Raw genomic sequence first — 13,950 nt, forward strand, 5'->3', positions numbered from 1 at the left:
ATTGTTTTAAGAATAAATGCAAAATACTTATTTCTAGCCACGTATTGAATGTGTAGTAATTTTAAGTATATTCACAGATTCTTTAACACCTACTTCCATGGTGAGAACCAATCCCTGTATTTTGAGTGATTACTAGATTTCCCTTTCTTATGAGAAGAAAAAGCAGAATAAACAATGTATAACAATGGTCATAAAGGAGCTTTCCAGTTGCTGCTCAGTCGCTAACCCCAGGGGAAATCCATTGACAAAGGGTATGTAGTGGGAGCATTCAGCATACTGTCCTGTACAGCTATGCTTGGGAACTTGGAGGTGTCTACTTTTTCCCCCAGTCAAGTAGCAAAATGGCTGCAGCTGCCTGGGGTCCTGTCTGTGACCTTACCCCAGATTTAGAGGCTGAGGAATATGACTAAGCAACACTTCAAGCTGTTGACCCTTTGGACTGACTAACATGTGTAGGGACTGTATTTTCTTACATGGTAACAGATGACTTGGACAATACTTCGTTTTCCACAGAGACATTTAGTCACTGCAAAGCTGTCTTTGGCTTCACTTCCCCACTTCAGCTCTACAGTAGGCAAATACTGTCACAAGTAACTTTTACTTTTTAAAGAAGGAATTCTAGACTCCCTCATTACTATGCATTTGCTGGTTGTGTGTCTAGCTGGTGTGCCCTTTATTCAATCAGGTTGTTAGGAGGATGATTACTTTGGTAAAAGGAAAATAGATTCATCATTGCTGCTGATGAATGTAGGGGCAGCAGTGAAAACGAGAAAACGTATCTGTGTGTCTCCGTGAGCCTAAGATAACGTTGGAACGGAGGAGGAGAAAACTCACAGGGAATGAACACATTATCCACGTTGTTGGGAAGAGCAGGTCAATAAATACATGCCATGTTTTTGTTAAGCATTCAGTGATATGTCTTTATGACTTAAACCCTTCCTAATACAGGATGCTTTCCCAAGAAGCACACCATAGGCATCACCATTTATACATGTAACGGACTGCCTGGAACACACCACTGGATGTAGGCATCCTAAAGAAAGTACCCAGAGATGACAGAGAACATTAACTGAACGGACCCTCTCAGGGGCTCATCATCAGCTCATGAAAACACGTGTATAGTTGGTACATAGGCATGTAACTATTAAGTCTCAGACAGTGATTAATGTCATGATACATTGAGATGAAAGGAAGCATGCAATGCTGAAAGTTAGCATGTTGGGGCTTACTCAGTGGGTAAGGGTAATTGCTGCCAAGTACAGGGATTCAAGTTCAAATCCCCAGCATTCGGGTAAAAGCTGTGTGGGTTTGTGTGCATCTGTAACCCCAGCGCTGAGGAGGTCAGAGACAGGAAGATTACTGAGACTCCTAGTGATTGTCAGCCTATCATGAAAAGCAAAGTCTAGGTTCAGTGAGGGGGCATGTCACAAGGGAATAAGAAAAGGGTGATAGAGGAGGACATTTGACATCCTCTGTAGCCCCTGTGCATGTACTTGGCCACATGAGACATATCCCAACCAACCCCTACCCTGCATACAACACCCCTCCACACAAAAACAAAGAAATGAGAAACTCGATGTGTTAATGAAACTTAAAAGAACCACAAAACAAAGAGGTTCAAAGACTTTAAGTATGAAACTATGAGTAAGAATGTTCAATTTAATACAGAGGTGGATGCTTGAAGCCAACCATTGGACTGAGAACGGGGTCCCCAATGGAGGAGTTAGAGAAAGGACTGAAGGAGCTGAAGGGGTTTGCAACCCCATAGGAAGGACAACAATATCAACCAACCAGACCTCCAGAGCTCCCAGTAACTAAACCACCAACCAAAGAGTACATGGAGGGCCCATGGCTCCAGCCACAATTGTAGCAGACAGTGGCCTTGTCAGGCATCAATGGGAGGAGAGGCCCTTGGTTCTGTGAAGGTTTGATGCCCCAGTGTAGGGGAATGCTGGGGTGGTGGGAGGCAGGAGTGGGTGAGTGAGCATCCTCGTAGAAGCAGGAGGAGGTGGGACGGGATAGGCGGTTTCCGTTGAGAAAACAGGATAACATTTGAAATGTAAATAAATAAATTATCCAATAAAATGTATTTTTCAATTTAAAATTAACTTCTGAACAGGGTATATAATTAATTAACTTAACAAAGCCTTCTTGATTTTATTTTTAATTATTATTTTTTTAAAATCAAGTTCTCATGCAGCCCAGGCTGGCCTTGAACTCCTGGCATTCTAGTTGTGACTCCACCACACCTGAACAAACATTTTTGTAGTGGGACCTAGGATTAGGGATTGTAGACTTTCTCACCAACTACTCTTGTTCTGGAATTAAAGAATTTAATAATTTAGACTTATCATTTAAGTGAGAACTCTTACCATGTGTTATAGGCACGTGTATTATAAAGCCCATCAGCACCTTCAGCTGTTTGGAAAAGTCTCAGATGCTGGATTAGAAATCTGTCAGCTGCTGCAGGACAGTTATTGTCATTACTGAATCACTGGCTATTAATTTCACATAGAGCATTGCTCCATCAAATTCCATCTCAAGAGAGTACTCAGTATTTCAATCTGGAATCCATTTTGACAACATCATGAATTCATTTATAAATAAAATCTGCCTCCCCCCCTTAAATTTGCTTTGGTTATATTTTATAGATGGTCATTGTAAAAGTCTAATATATGGATTTTTGGTTTTAAAATAGAAAGTTAGAAGAGGTGGAGTCTTGCCGTGGTTAGAAGAAACAGAGTGGGTAATGTTTCTCCCTGCCACACAATTTCTTCAAAAGACAGATTATCTTAGTGATTCAAAGGTGATTTGTAGAACTAACTTGTAGCTGAGATGCTCAGCTGGTGAAGGTGCGTGGTGCAGCCCGGAGTGCTTGAGCTCAATCCTTGGGATCCACATGGTAGAAAGTGAAAGCTGGTTCCTACGAATTTTATTTCAGCCTCCACACATGCTGTGGCACACATGTCAACATGCGTAGATGTGCACGTGAACACACACACCAATAAATACATGGTTTGAAACACACCTACTACCTTAAGTGCCTAGACAGAAATATACACCATCGTAATTTTTTTTCTCCTCAACCTATGAAATGGTTTTACAAGTACTTTGGGAAGTTTTTTTTTTAAATAATTTTAGTAAAACACAATTATTTTAAAGAATTACTTCTAGCTGTAAATGAACTGGCTTTAAGCTACATCAAGAAAACAGTCATTTAGCATAAGCTAATTACCTCTTCCAAACCCTACCCTAATGCTCTATAATTGAAAACAATAGTTTCTGAGCATCTAAATGAATTCAGAAGGCCTGTATTCTTAATTGCCTTCTCTCTGTTTTCAGAGCCCCTTAGTCATTTAAACTGGTTTTTGGCTCTGCTTTCTAATGAGGCAGAAAATTAAAGACTTCAGAAGAGGTGTACATAAACCATTCATATTCCACCTGTCTGGGCAAAGCGAGAGCCAGCAGTCTGGCAGACGAGACCAAGACCGGACAGATGACTTAGTTCCTGGGAGAACGATCTCATGACAATGCAGACATGAATATTAATCGAAGAAGTAAGAGGGATTCAGGTGTCACAGGCTATCACCTGCCTGCTGTTTCACAAATAAAATTTGTAACTTTGTTTCTCAAAGAAAAATAATCTTTTCTCTTAATGCCCATTCACGTTTAATTGCCCACTATCTTAGTATAATGTCATCTTCTTTTCTTCTGATTTTCCATTGTGGAACCGTTAGTTATATGATGGAGTTCTCAAGGGAAGTACTCATTCTTTAATAATTTTGTTATCTCTTGGCCTTAAGGTTAAAATAAAATTCATTCGCAGGGTAAATAATCTGTTTTGGAAATTGCTTTTTTTTGGATAATTTTCCATGGCTTTCCCTCATGTCTTTTAAACACAACTGCTAAAATTATATGCAATTTGTCTCCTATGGGGCAATGTAATAGTAAGATTTTGTGAGATCTGAATTATTCCCCAGGTTTGTTTTAATTTTTAATAACATTATGGACTCATTTACTTTGTAGTTCATCATGCTATATTCATCTCACAGTTTTTTTAAGCATGTTGCTTTGAAATGTTATGGGGAAAGATAGTAGACTGAACTCACACATCTGCTTTAATTCCCTTGTGGATACTTGAAAAACAACCAGGATATAAAGTCATATATAAACCAGGTGTATAAAGACATAAACCTCATGAATGAGGGGACCCTGAAAGGAGAAAGTAGCTGAGGGGAGTTTGTCTTTCTCTAAACAGCTAGTTGGTGACTCTTCCCTAGTCCTGCAACCAAAGGTTCCCTTTCTGAAACAGGGAGAGGGGAAAGCGAGATAACTATATTTTAATTAAAATGTAAAATGAATAAGTAAAGGGGAGAAAGATGATCTCTGCATTGACAGCCCCAGACTTCAGTGAGATTCTGGGTTTAATACTGAAAATAATAAATAAATAAATAAATAAATAAATAAATAAATAATAAAGTATACCCCACAGAGAGACTTATGGTATTGAAATGGAAAGCCCTTTATTTACACTGCCCAGCTAGCTACCTTACGGGAAAGCCACAGTTGGCAAGTCCTATATTCAGTAGGCTTCAGAACCTATCCTTCTGTGTGAAAAGACAACCACAGGTCACTGGAGACAGAGAGAGTCCTGTAAGTCATGTGACTGATATTGTGTGAGTCCCAGACAAACAGAAGCAGCAAATGGAATAAAAAAATTGTCCAGACTATGTTGTGGACAATATTTACTGTATCTCCCAGGATGTGTATCTATTGGATGCCATGTATATGCACAAATATACACATACTTATCTACAGAGAGGAAAGACATGTTACCCTGAAATAGAACAGGACAATATAGTATATTCATTCATATTCATGTATAGTATATGTAAAAATGGAGAAAACACAGGTTTCCTGAACACTGGAAATCCAAAAGCAGAAATAACTCAACATTCCTGTTCTCCCTCAGATGCACATCTGGTTTTGGGAGTTTAAAGAATGGAAAGAGTCTTGATAGTTTGTATTTACTACTTCATAATTTTTATTTCATATAGATACAAATGCTCAAGTATTATAAGGTGAGGCCATAGAAAAACCTATGCTTCTCTGATATGGTAAGCCCCTAATTTATGTGGATAGTATTATTGTCAATGGCTATGTCCTCATAAGGACAAAAGATGCTAAGCTAGGTCTTGTGGGTAGCATCTGTCTCTGCTCATCGTGGTTACCTTGCTTGCAAAAAATGTCACATTGGACAACCAAAGTAGGAATTTGACCTAAATTTAGAGTGAATGCTTTTGTATTGTGATCCAACTGGAACCTAGCTTTGAGATCATGGAGAATTGCCTCCCTTTATTTGTTAGGCCTGGGAAGGTGCATTTTGTGAAGACCCACTTGGGCTCCTGCTGATGAGGAAGGACCCTCCTGAGGCTGTGGATGTACAGAAAAAGTGGAGAGACAGCAGGAACACTTACTGATACCTTCTCTAATGAAACCTCTAAGAAACAGGCTGTAGACGGACGTGACTGTACCCCAGCATTTAACTGTACTGTGCTATTTTGCTGAAACGGCTTTGAAATGTGACAATTAATCTCTCCACTTACAGAGAAGCCTTTGTGGAAGAGGGAACCGACCTCGAAACAGTGTGATCTGTGAAAATGGAGCACCGCTTTTTTATTCTTGGAAATGGGTGTTCAGAAGCCACAGAAAGAGTGATTTCTGAGTGGAAAAAATATCAAATGGACTGAATGAAAATGATTTGAGGGCAAATTAGTTTAAGTGCTAAATAACTACACTGTAGGTTTCAGGTACGTTGTGTGTGTGTGTGTTGGGGGAGTAGACAGATTTGCCAGGCTGGTGTCAGGAGAGCTGTCCTCACACATGGAATTGGAGTTTAGAAGTTTCAAGTGAAAGATTTCCATTGGGTCTCTAGAAAAGTATCTTGTGGCTTTGGAGGTAGGCAAGCTCTCTAGAGGGTAGAGTGTCTTTCCATTCACTAGGATCCTAGGTGAGAGGCATCTGGAAAGATGGGGGTGAAGCCAGAGGAGACATGGGGAGGATTGATTCCATAGCTGTCAGCTTCCCAGGGGGCAACTCAGTGGTTGGGCAGAAATCCAAAGTGAAAGGACACAGGCTTAGAGGTTATGCTACTTAGAAGTACGAGTTAGGTGAGTTAGCCAGAACCAATCCTCTGAGAACCACAGCTGTTCATGGGAGTAGCTGCAGAGTGGCTAGTTAGGGCAGTTTAGAGTCTTCTTTGAGGGTTAGTAACTGGGTGCTTTCCCCCAGAAAAGGATGTCATGAGTCACACATTACAGTATGCACTGGACCTTGAAAATTGTCACCTGATGTATCCTCAACATGTTATTTTTCTTTCTCTGATAACACGGTTATAGTTTCTGACATCCTTTTTTTATATAATTGATTCTCATTTTGAAATTATGTGTATGTGTGGTTGGTGGCCAGTGTGAGAGCAGGTAGGTACCCTTGGAGTCAGGAAAAGAGAATCTGATCCTCTGAAGCTGCAGTTAAGGATGCTTTTGAGAGGCTGGATGTGGGGGTTGAGGACCAAACTTATACTCTTAAGCACTGGGTCATCTCTCCAGCCCAGTTTCTGTGATTAACAATTAACCTCTAGATGCTGGCCTAACTACTGAACTATTTTTCTTTTCTCGAGACAGGGTTGCTCTGTGTGGCCTTGACTGTCCCGGAACTCACTCTGTAGACCAGGCTGGCTTTGAACTCACAGAGCTCTGCCTGCCTCTGCCTCCTAAGTGCTGGGATTAAAGGCTTGTGCCACCATTGCCTGGCTATTTCTGAACTCCTAAATATGGCAATAACAAGAATCTTTAAAAAACAGCATTCAGAACCTCATTCCTGAGACAAAGGGTTATCACCAACAGCGTCACCTATAAATACTAAAAGTGAGAAGAGGGCTTTAGATTGCAATGCAAAACCAATATGAATCGTGTGCTGTTTCTCCTTGTGTGGTTATAGGCAACTAAAGATATACATGCTGTGTGAGACCCTGGAGGTCCCATGTCCAGTGCTGGCTTCGTGGCAATGACACCTAAATAATTTACATAGACCTCCATCCTTAGAATGGCCCTGTGCTCAGCTTGATGCTTTACTGGTGCTTTCTTAAAATTTTAAAATATGTTTTTGAACATTTTCAGTTTGCGCCGAGACCTGAGAACTTCGCAGCTGTCCATATTCGGTGCTCCCCTGGGAGTATGAGAAGTGCTGGATGCTGAAGAGTGTCCTCCGTAAGGGAAATGAATGTTTTGGTGGGGAAAATTAGCATCTATTCCATGGTGCTTGATTCGAGGGCCGTTAGATCCAAAGCAAAGCGGACTTTGCAAATTTAAGTGTAATGTTAACACCACAAAGAATACTGGCATCCAAAAATGAGCTGGAAGACTCCATGTAGAATCAGGGTGTTTTGTGTCAGCAACCTGCTTTTGGCTGATGGTGCTTATCAGCAAAAGAGATGGGAGCCATGAGACCCAGTGCAGGTTTCTTGGCCGATAACTCCCGCTCTGTTCTCTAACAGAGAGTTACCAGCTTTGAAGCACTGGAGAAGTATGAAAAGAAGTGATCATGGTTGTACCCCAAAACACATTATTGGAGATCTGGATTTCAGGTGGGAAACCCTTTAACGTATGTGAGAACCATTCCCAGCTTGTAGGCCACATAAAAGCCTGCCTGTAGCAGACAGAAGCAGCTGGTTGTTTTTGTTTGCTGACCCTGATCTAGATCAAATCACACTGTAACCCACTTCAGTTAAAATACTGCATCTCCCTGGGATGGACACACTTACTCCATAGAGAAATTAAGGTGGAGTCCGATGGGTGTTGAAATACTTGAAAGGTAGTTACATAAACAGAAGGTACTTTACCTGTGTTATCTTATGGACATGTGGTGAGGAAAGACGGTTTAAAGAGGAAATTTAACTGTCAACGGGAGTTGCCTCTCCAGGAAATGGGTTATCTGCTAAGACTGCTGTTATAGTTGAAGAATTCCTGAGGGGATTCCCCACAGGGTGATGGGAAGTGGGAACTTGTGAAAAGTCTAGAAAGTATTATAAAGCAAACCTAACCTTCAAAAATCCTTAGGACCTCTTGATTAATGTACATTTTTATTTCTTCGAATGAAACAGCATCAGCCTAAAGGAGGAAAAAGAATGTCTGTTAAAATAGGGCAGGGCACAAAAGGAGATACGAGACAGAGATGCTGGGTTTGGCATACTTTTGCGGGTGTATGTTTCTCAAGCAAAATGCTTTTGGCAGTGCACTATTTTGGGCAATAAATATCTTTTTAGATCAAATGCTAGGATAAGCAGAAGTTCATAGCTACTTTATAAGCTGTGGACTGGGATGATAACCAGTGACACAAACATTTCTCCTATGAGTGGAGAAATTCGGCTATAGACACCTAGGAGATAAAGGTTTCTGTTACTTTATTACATACAGTTAAAAGGCCCAAACAATGCCATGCTGTTACTAAGCCATCACAATTAAACATCCACTCCTGGATACTGTTAAAGACCATAGCAAGTGACATCACGTGCCTCTAAAGGAAGAAAACCCAAAACAGAATGGTGAATCGCAGGATTATCCTATAAAATTGATTTTTCTCGTGTTTGCCTGTCTCATGTTACTGTAACATAGATATTAACAAAAATATAATAACCATTTTTTAGTAGAGAACGCCTGAAATACCTGGTAACCGTAAGTAGGTAAGTAGTGTCAGCTGAATGGTTAACCCATTGATAAAAACCATCATTCATAATAGCCATGCTTAATTTTCATTACTATTTTTGCATTTGTATTTATTTTCTGAGGCTCCATGTATGGCAGTGAAGACAACATAGAGCCCACTAGAGGTTGTGATGCAGAGACGCCGTCTACTGCCAATCACACCCTTTGACAAACACATAAATCCTAGTGGGATATGACCAGGTGAGGGCCTAGATAGATCTGCTGGAAATCTTCATGCAATGTGGCTTTCAGCCATGGCCCCCTGTTATTCCCATAAATCAGGCAGTTGCCCTTAATCTTGAAAAGTCCCTGTCTTGATGAGTTTCCCATCATTCCTCTCTACAGATTCCTTCATCCTGTTTGCATGAATGATGATGATATGGTGTGCTTGTTCACTCACAACAAACCATTCCTTTAGATACAAAAAAGAAAAAGGCCATTCAGTGTGCTCATAAGGTGCTGGTTTCTATTGGTCAGAGCTACTATGTTGTTTCCAATGTGTATGAGGAAAATAAACTTGGAAGATGTAGGTACTGAGAGGGAAGTGGATGCAGGCCCCACCCCTAATGCAGTGATACCCCACCCCTAATGCAGTGATACGTGCTGGCAAAGGGAAGAATCAATTCTCTCTAACGGAGTGTCATGGAAAAACCACCCTTGAGGGCAGGCCCCATGCCTGGGAGTAGTTGTCCAATACAAAATGCACTCAATGGTATTTTTGTGGATTTCTTATTTTGTTTTGCTTTGTTTGGCCATCTTTTTATCTTTGTGTATTGCGTTGTTTTGTTTTTGGTTTTTTTGGATGTTTTGTTTTGATTTTTGTTTTTGTGGAATTTAGTTTCTTGATTGTTTTTTATTTTGTTTCTTATTTGTATTTATTTTACTTTGGGGGGCACATAAAATTGGGTGTGTTGGGTATTCGGGTGGAGAGGATCCTGGGGGAGTTAGGGAGGGGAATACATGATAGTATATATTGTATACATTTTTAAATTAAAAAAATGAACTTGAATGACTGATAGTACAAGCGGACACTCAAGCTTTGCAGGTTCTCTGTAGGCATGGTTTAGCAATGAGGTAAAAATAAAGACATAGAAAGAGAGAGGGAACACCCTGCTTTTAATTGGTCTGAGGAGAGAGAGAGAGTCTTTAACTCTCCTACTTGATCCAGGACCCTCCTATACTCCTCAGCTGAATGGCCTCATACTGATCTTCCTGAAATATCAGTGAGATAAGGGCTACTGTGATCACAGACTTGCTCTAATTCCTACTTGAGGGCAGATTTGCTCAGGTGGCCAACTGAAGAGAGTCCCGGTGTGAAACAGAAGTGTATGTTTGAATGAGGAGCAACTACAGACTGTATTGTAAAAGCATGGTTTGGGGCATGCATAGGGGTGCACACCTGTAATCCCAGCACTTGGGAGGCTGAGCCCAGAGGATCCTGGGTTTGTTATACCACTGGATCCTGCCTCAAATACCACCCCTCCCCCAGTCACACTAAGCAAACCCAAACCCATGCAGCAAACCAAAACAAACAATGATTTTAGAATCAGCCAGATCTGAGTTTGTCCCTCTTAATAATTCTTTGATCTTGCTTCAAGGCACTCTGCTCCTGCATTTATAAACATGTAAGGAAAAGGGACCCTTTCTTCCAGGTCGGTTGTGAAGATCTAAGATGTAATGGTGGTGTCGACAGAGAACCTGGCACATACTTTCAAACAATGATGCAGACCAGCTTACTTTATATATTTCAAAATGATCATCATTTATGTCACTATAAAAAATAATCCTTGGTCAATACAAGCCAGGGGCTCCACTTACTGGAGTGCCAGGGATGCCTGGAGAGCCTGGTGGGCCTTGGTGGCCAGGTGATCCTATGGAACCCTTGCTTCCTGGTGGTCCCACAGGGCCTATAGCCCCCTTCATGCCCATAAGACCTGGCTTTCCACGTTCACCCTGTGGGCCTCTGTCGCCTGGAATTCCCTGATCACCCTGTTTGGGGAGAGAAGTAAGAAATCACATTTTCTAGCAATGCCTCAGCTGTGGTTAAGAGCAAAATTCCAGAGTCCATACTGGCATTATTTACTGCGAACCCTTGGATTATATACTTCCATTCTGTACTCCAGCTTGTATCATTAGCATGTGAAAATATTAATGTTAGTAGTATCTTTTAGCTAGGGGAATGTTGAGAAATTAATATACCCAAGTAAAATGCTTCAAACAATGTCAGACCCCTTGGAATCTCTCAGCATACAGATCCTAGTGACAATGAGAGTTGTCTTCATTCGGTCTAGAACGATGTCAAGTCTGGAAGTCAGCACCCACTAGCACTTCAGGTCTGGGTGTCTACTGTAGTTATAAAAGGAAATGGCCAAGAGGAGTATGTCACTGAGATTTTTCACCTGGAAAAACTCAAAACCTGTTCTGAATCATATGGTTATCTCTCTGTTTGCATTTTCATTGGGCATGCGTAGGTCCTTTGGAGTTTCTTCTATAGTCATGCTTTACATGGGTTTCCACATAGATTCAGTGAAGAAAAACATATACCACTCAAGAAAGCAAGAGAAGAGAGCTTAAACAAAATCTCTAAGTGACTGGGGCACGTGGAAGGAGGGCTGTCTCTGAGATGACTTATTCGAGAGTGTATATGAACTGTAAGAATCTGTGAGACCTAGCAACACGATGCTAGACATGTCTGAATGTGACAGCAGGGTTTTCAGTATCGCCTTTCTTCTGGGCATGTGTCTATACTGTGTGTGCCCAAGGGAAGAAGTGTGACACCACAGCAAGTGGTCCAGCCACATGTTTTCAGTGTTCAATTGTATGACTCAGGAAGTGAGGTCTCAGCTGAGTGTGATGGGCTGGCGCTAGAGGCTGTCTGGAATTTACCATACTATTCCCTTAACTGAAATGGTCTGGAAAAAAAACCTGCCTGTATTTGTTCTGATTTAACAAAATAGTGAAAGTAAGTGAACAATCATAGGTATTAATGTGATCGTGAGGTATAGAAGGTGACACAGAAGCCGTGTAGAAAGAAAACAGATGGCCAGAGTACCAATGCTGTCTTGTCAGTATACAGACAGCTCATGCCTGGAGAAATACCCAGATTTATTAGCACACCTGTATCTATGGTCTATATTTCATGATCATGGTGAAACCTTAACATTATGTGTCTGGGGCCTGGTGAGATAGCTGAGCCAGTACCCATTACCCATTGTCTTTTCAGGCCTGAAATTGCACATAACACCTGTCATTATAGTGATGATTTAACTCACACAGGCCACGTGATGGAGGGAGAGAATTGACCAGCATAGGTTGTCCTTTGACCTTCACAAGCATTCTGTGGTTCTCACATACAATACATGCACACACACACACACACACATACACACACACACACCTAAAAAAGGATGTTAAAAAAAAACTGGAGAGGAAAATAACAGCTTAGAAAAAGGGGACTTCAGAAGATGTATGCAGTCACTGAAGATTGCCAATAGAACAAATGTTTACAAAATACTGTCAATCCAACTTCAAAATAATACATATTTGATGTTGATTATAGGTATGAGTGGAAGAGTGAAATGTACCTGAAGTATGAAATGTTTATCCCTGTGTAAAGATGCCTGGAAGACTTTTTCTTCTTAAATGTATGTTATCTTGTTTTTTATACTTCATTCCATTATCATGAATTTCTTGTGTAACAATAAAAAATTGTGAATTAGACACTGATGCACAAACACATCTGTGGCCACATACAGAAGAGTGGCCCTAAATAGGTTTATGCCAAATAAGAAGTCTTGAGTAACTGGCTTCAGGGACATGAGTCCTACTAGGAAATTAAGATTCATTACAGAAAATACTTGTAAGTTTTAGTGACAGCACCCAGTATCATGTAGAGTTGTAGTGAAATTGCAGATTCCACTGGTCAGTGGAGTAAGTGTGTATCAGTGGTCAGTTTTGCCTGGGCAGTTTTGACCCCTAGAAGGCATTTAGTGATGTCTAAAGATGCTTTGAATAGCAACAGTTGGAGAGACAATGGTGCTACTGTATCAAGTGGACAGATGCCAACAAGGCCTCATGAATGTACAAGAGACAGTCAAACATTGCAAAATGGATCTGCCTCTAAGTATCCGAAGCACTGTGGGTGAGAAATCCCTTAGTTGGCAAAAAGGATTTGGGTGGTGGTTAAAGCTGGCAAGTGTGTCTCAAGAAGGTAATAAAACACTTTCTAAACTGGAATAGAAGTTTAGTCTTGGGTCTGCATGACGAACAGGCACACCTGTGGCATGACCTGCTTCCAGGTCACATTCTATGCCCAGTAGAGATAGTGTTTCATGTACGCCCTAACCACTTCATGTTTGGAGAATCAAAGTTGTCTACATGCTTTGGTGTGTGGCCAAGTGCTCGAGCAGTTGTATCAGAGAGATGTGAACAGCAACCATAGTAGTGATATACTTACACGTTCTCCTTTGGGGCCTCTGTCTCCAGGTTTACCCATGATGCCCTGGAAAAAAGATATCAACACTAAAAAAACCACTGCTTGCCAAGATCATTAGTCTGACTGACCTAAGTGGTAGAACATTGAAGATACACTTACAAGTTAGAAAATTTAAGAATTTATACTATTTAAATTGTTTTTTTCCCATACCTGAGCACCTGGTAATCCATCTTTTCCATTTATGCCCTAAAATGACAAAAAGAATATTTTTATTCCTTATCTGCATACAGTCATAGTTAAATGGGCAAAAAAAATCACATTACATATTTCTTCTGATCTTGTGAATCTGCATGGCAAGATAGACTACATAGTCGAGTCGATGGAGCCATGTGCCCCCTGAGTTCAAATTCTGACTGCCACTTCATGGTTCCAGTGACCAGGTCTGGGGATTGACTTCGTCTGAGAAGCATCTTCATCTTCAAGCACACAGAGTAGAATGTAAGAGTGAGTTTACAACTCAGGAGAGTAGAGAAGCTAGTCAAAACTCAGGATGAACAACTCAAAATCTTTAGGAAGTTCCTGAAACTGAGTGTATTCACTATGCTTCTCCTTCCCCAAGATTATATTGGCAGAAGGAGACATCCTCAGACAAGTTGAGATGCCTGGAAGAGGACCAGAAGCAACAGAATTTCTAGAAGTGATACCTCATCCTGTTGTGCTGCCTGCAAGTTTTACAGTGAGTTTAGGGGTTCT

General features: G+C 40.9%; 1 protein-coding gene across 1 annotated transcript in view; it reads right to left on the reverse strand.

Annotated features, from left to right (window-relative positions):
• Col19a1 (collagen type XIX alpha 1 chain) overlaps positions 1 to 13,950 on the reverse strand; it is a 298,384-nt gene that overhangs the window by 6,992 nt on the left and 277,442 nt on the right. Inside the window, exons 44-47 of the mRNA XM_028767241.1 lie at positions 13,408 to 13,443; positions 13,219 to 13,263; positions 10,581 to 10,751; positions 8,102 to 8,168 (exon numbers count right to left, since the gene is read on the reverse strand). Coding sequence (XP_028623074.1) covers positions 8,102 to 8,168; positions 10,581 to 10,751; positions 13,219 to 13,263; positions 13,408 to 13,443 — 319 coding nt within the window. The remainder of the gene's footprint in view (positions 1 to 8,101; positions 8,169 to 10,580; positions 10,752 to 13,218; positions 13,264 to 13,407; positions 13,444 to 13,950) is intronic.

This window comes from Grammomys surdaster, unplaced genomic scaffold (assembly GCF_004785775.1).
Source record: "Grammomys surdaster isolate TR1022 unplaced genomic scaffold, NIH_TR_1.0 171, whole genome shotgun sequence".
Lineage (NCBI taxonomy): Eukaryota > Metazoa > Chordata > Mammalia > Rodentia > Muridae > Grammomys > Grammomys surdaster.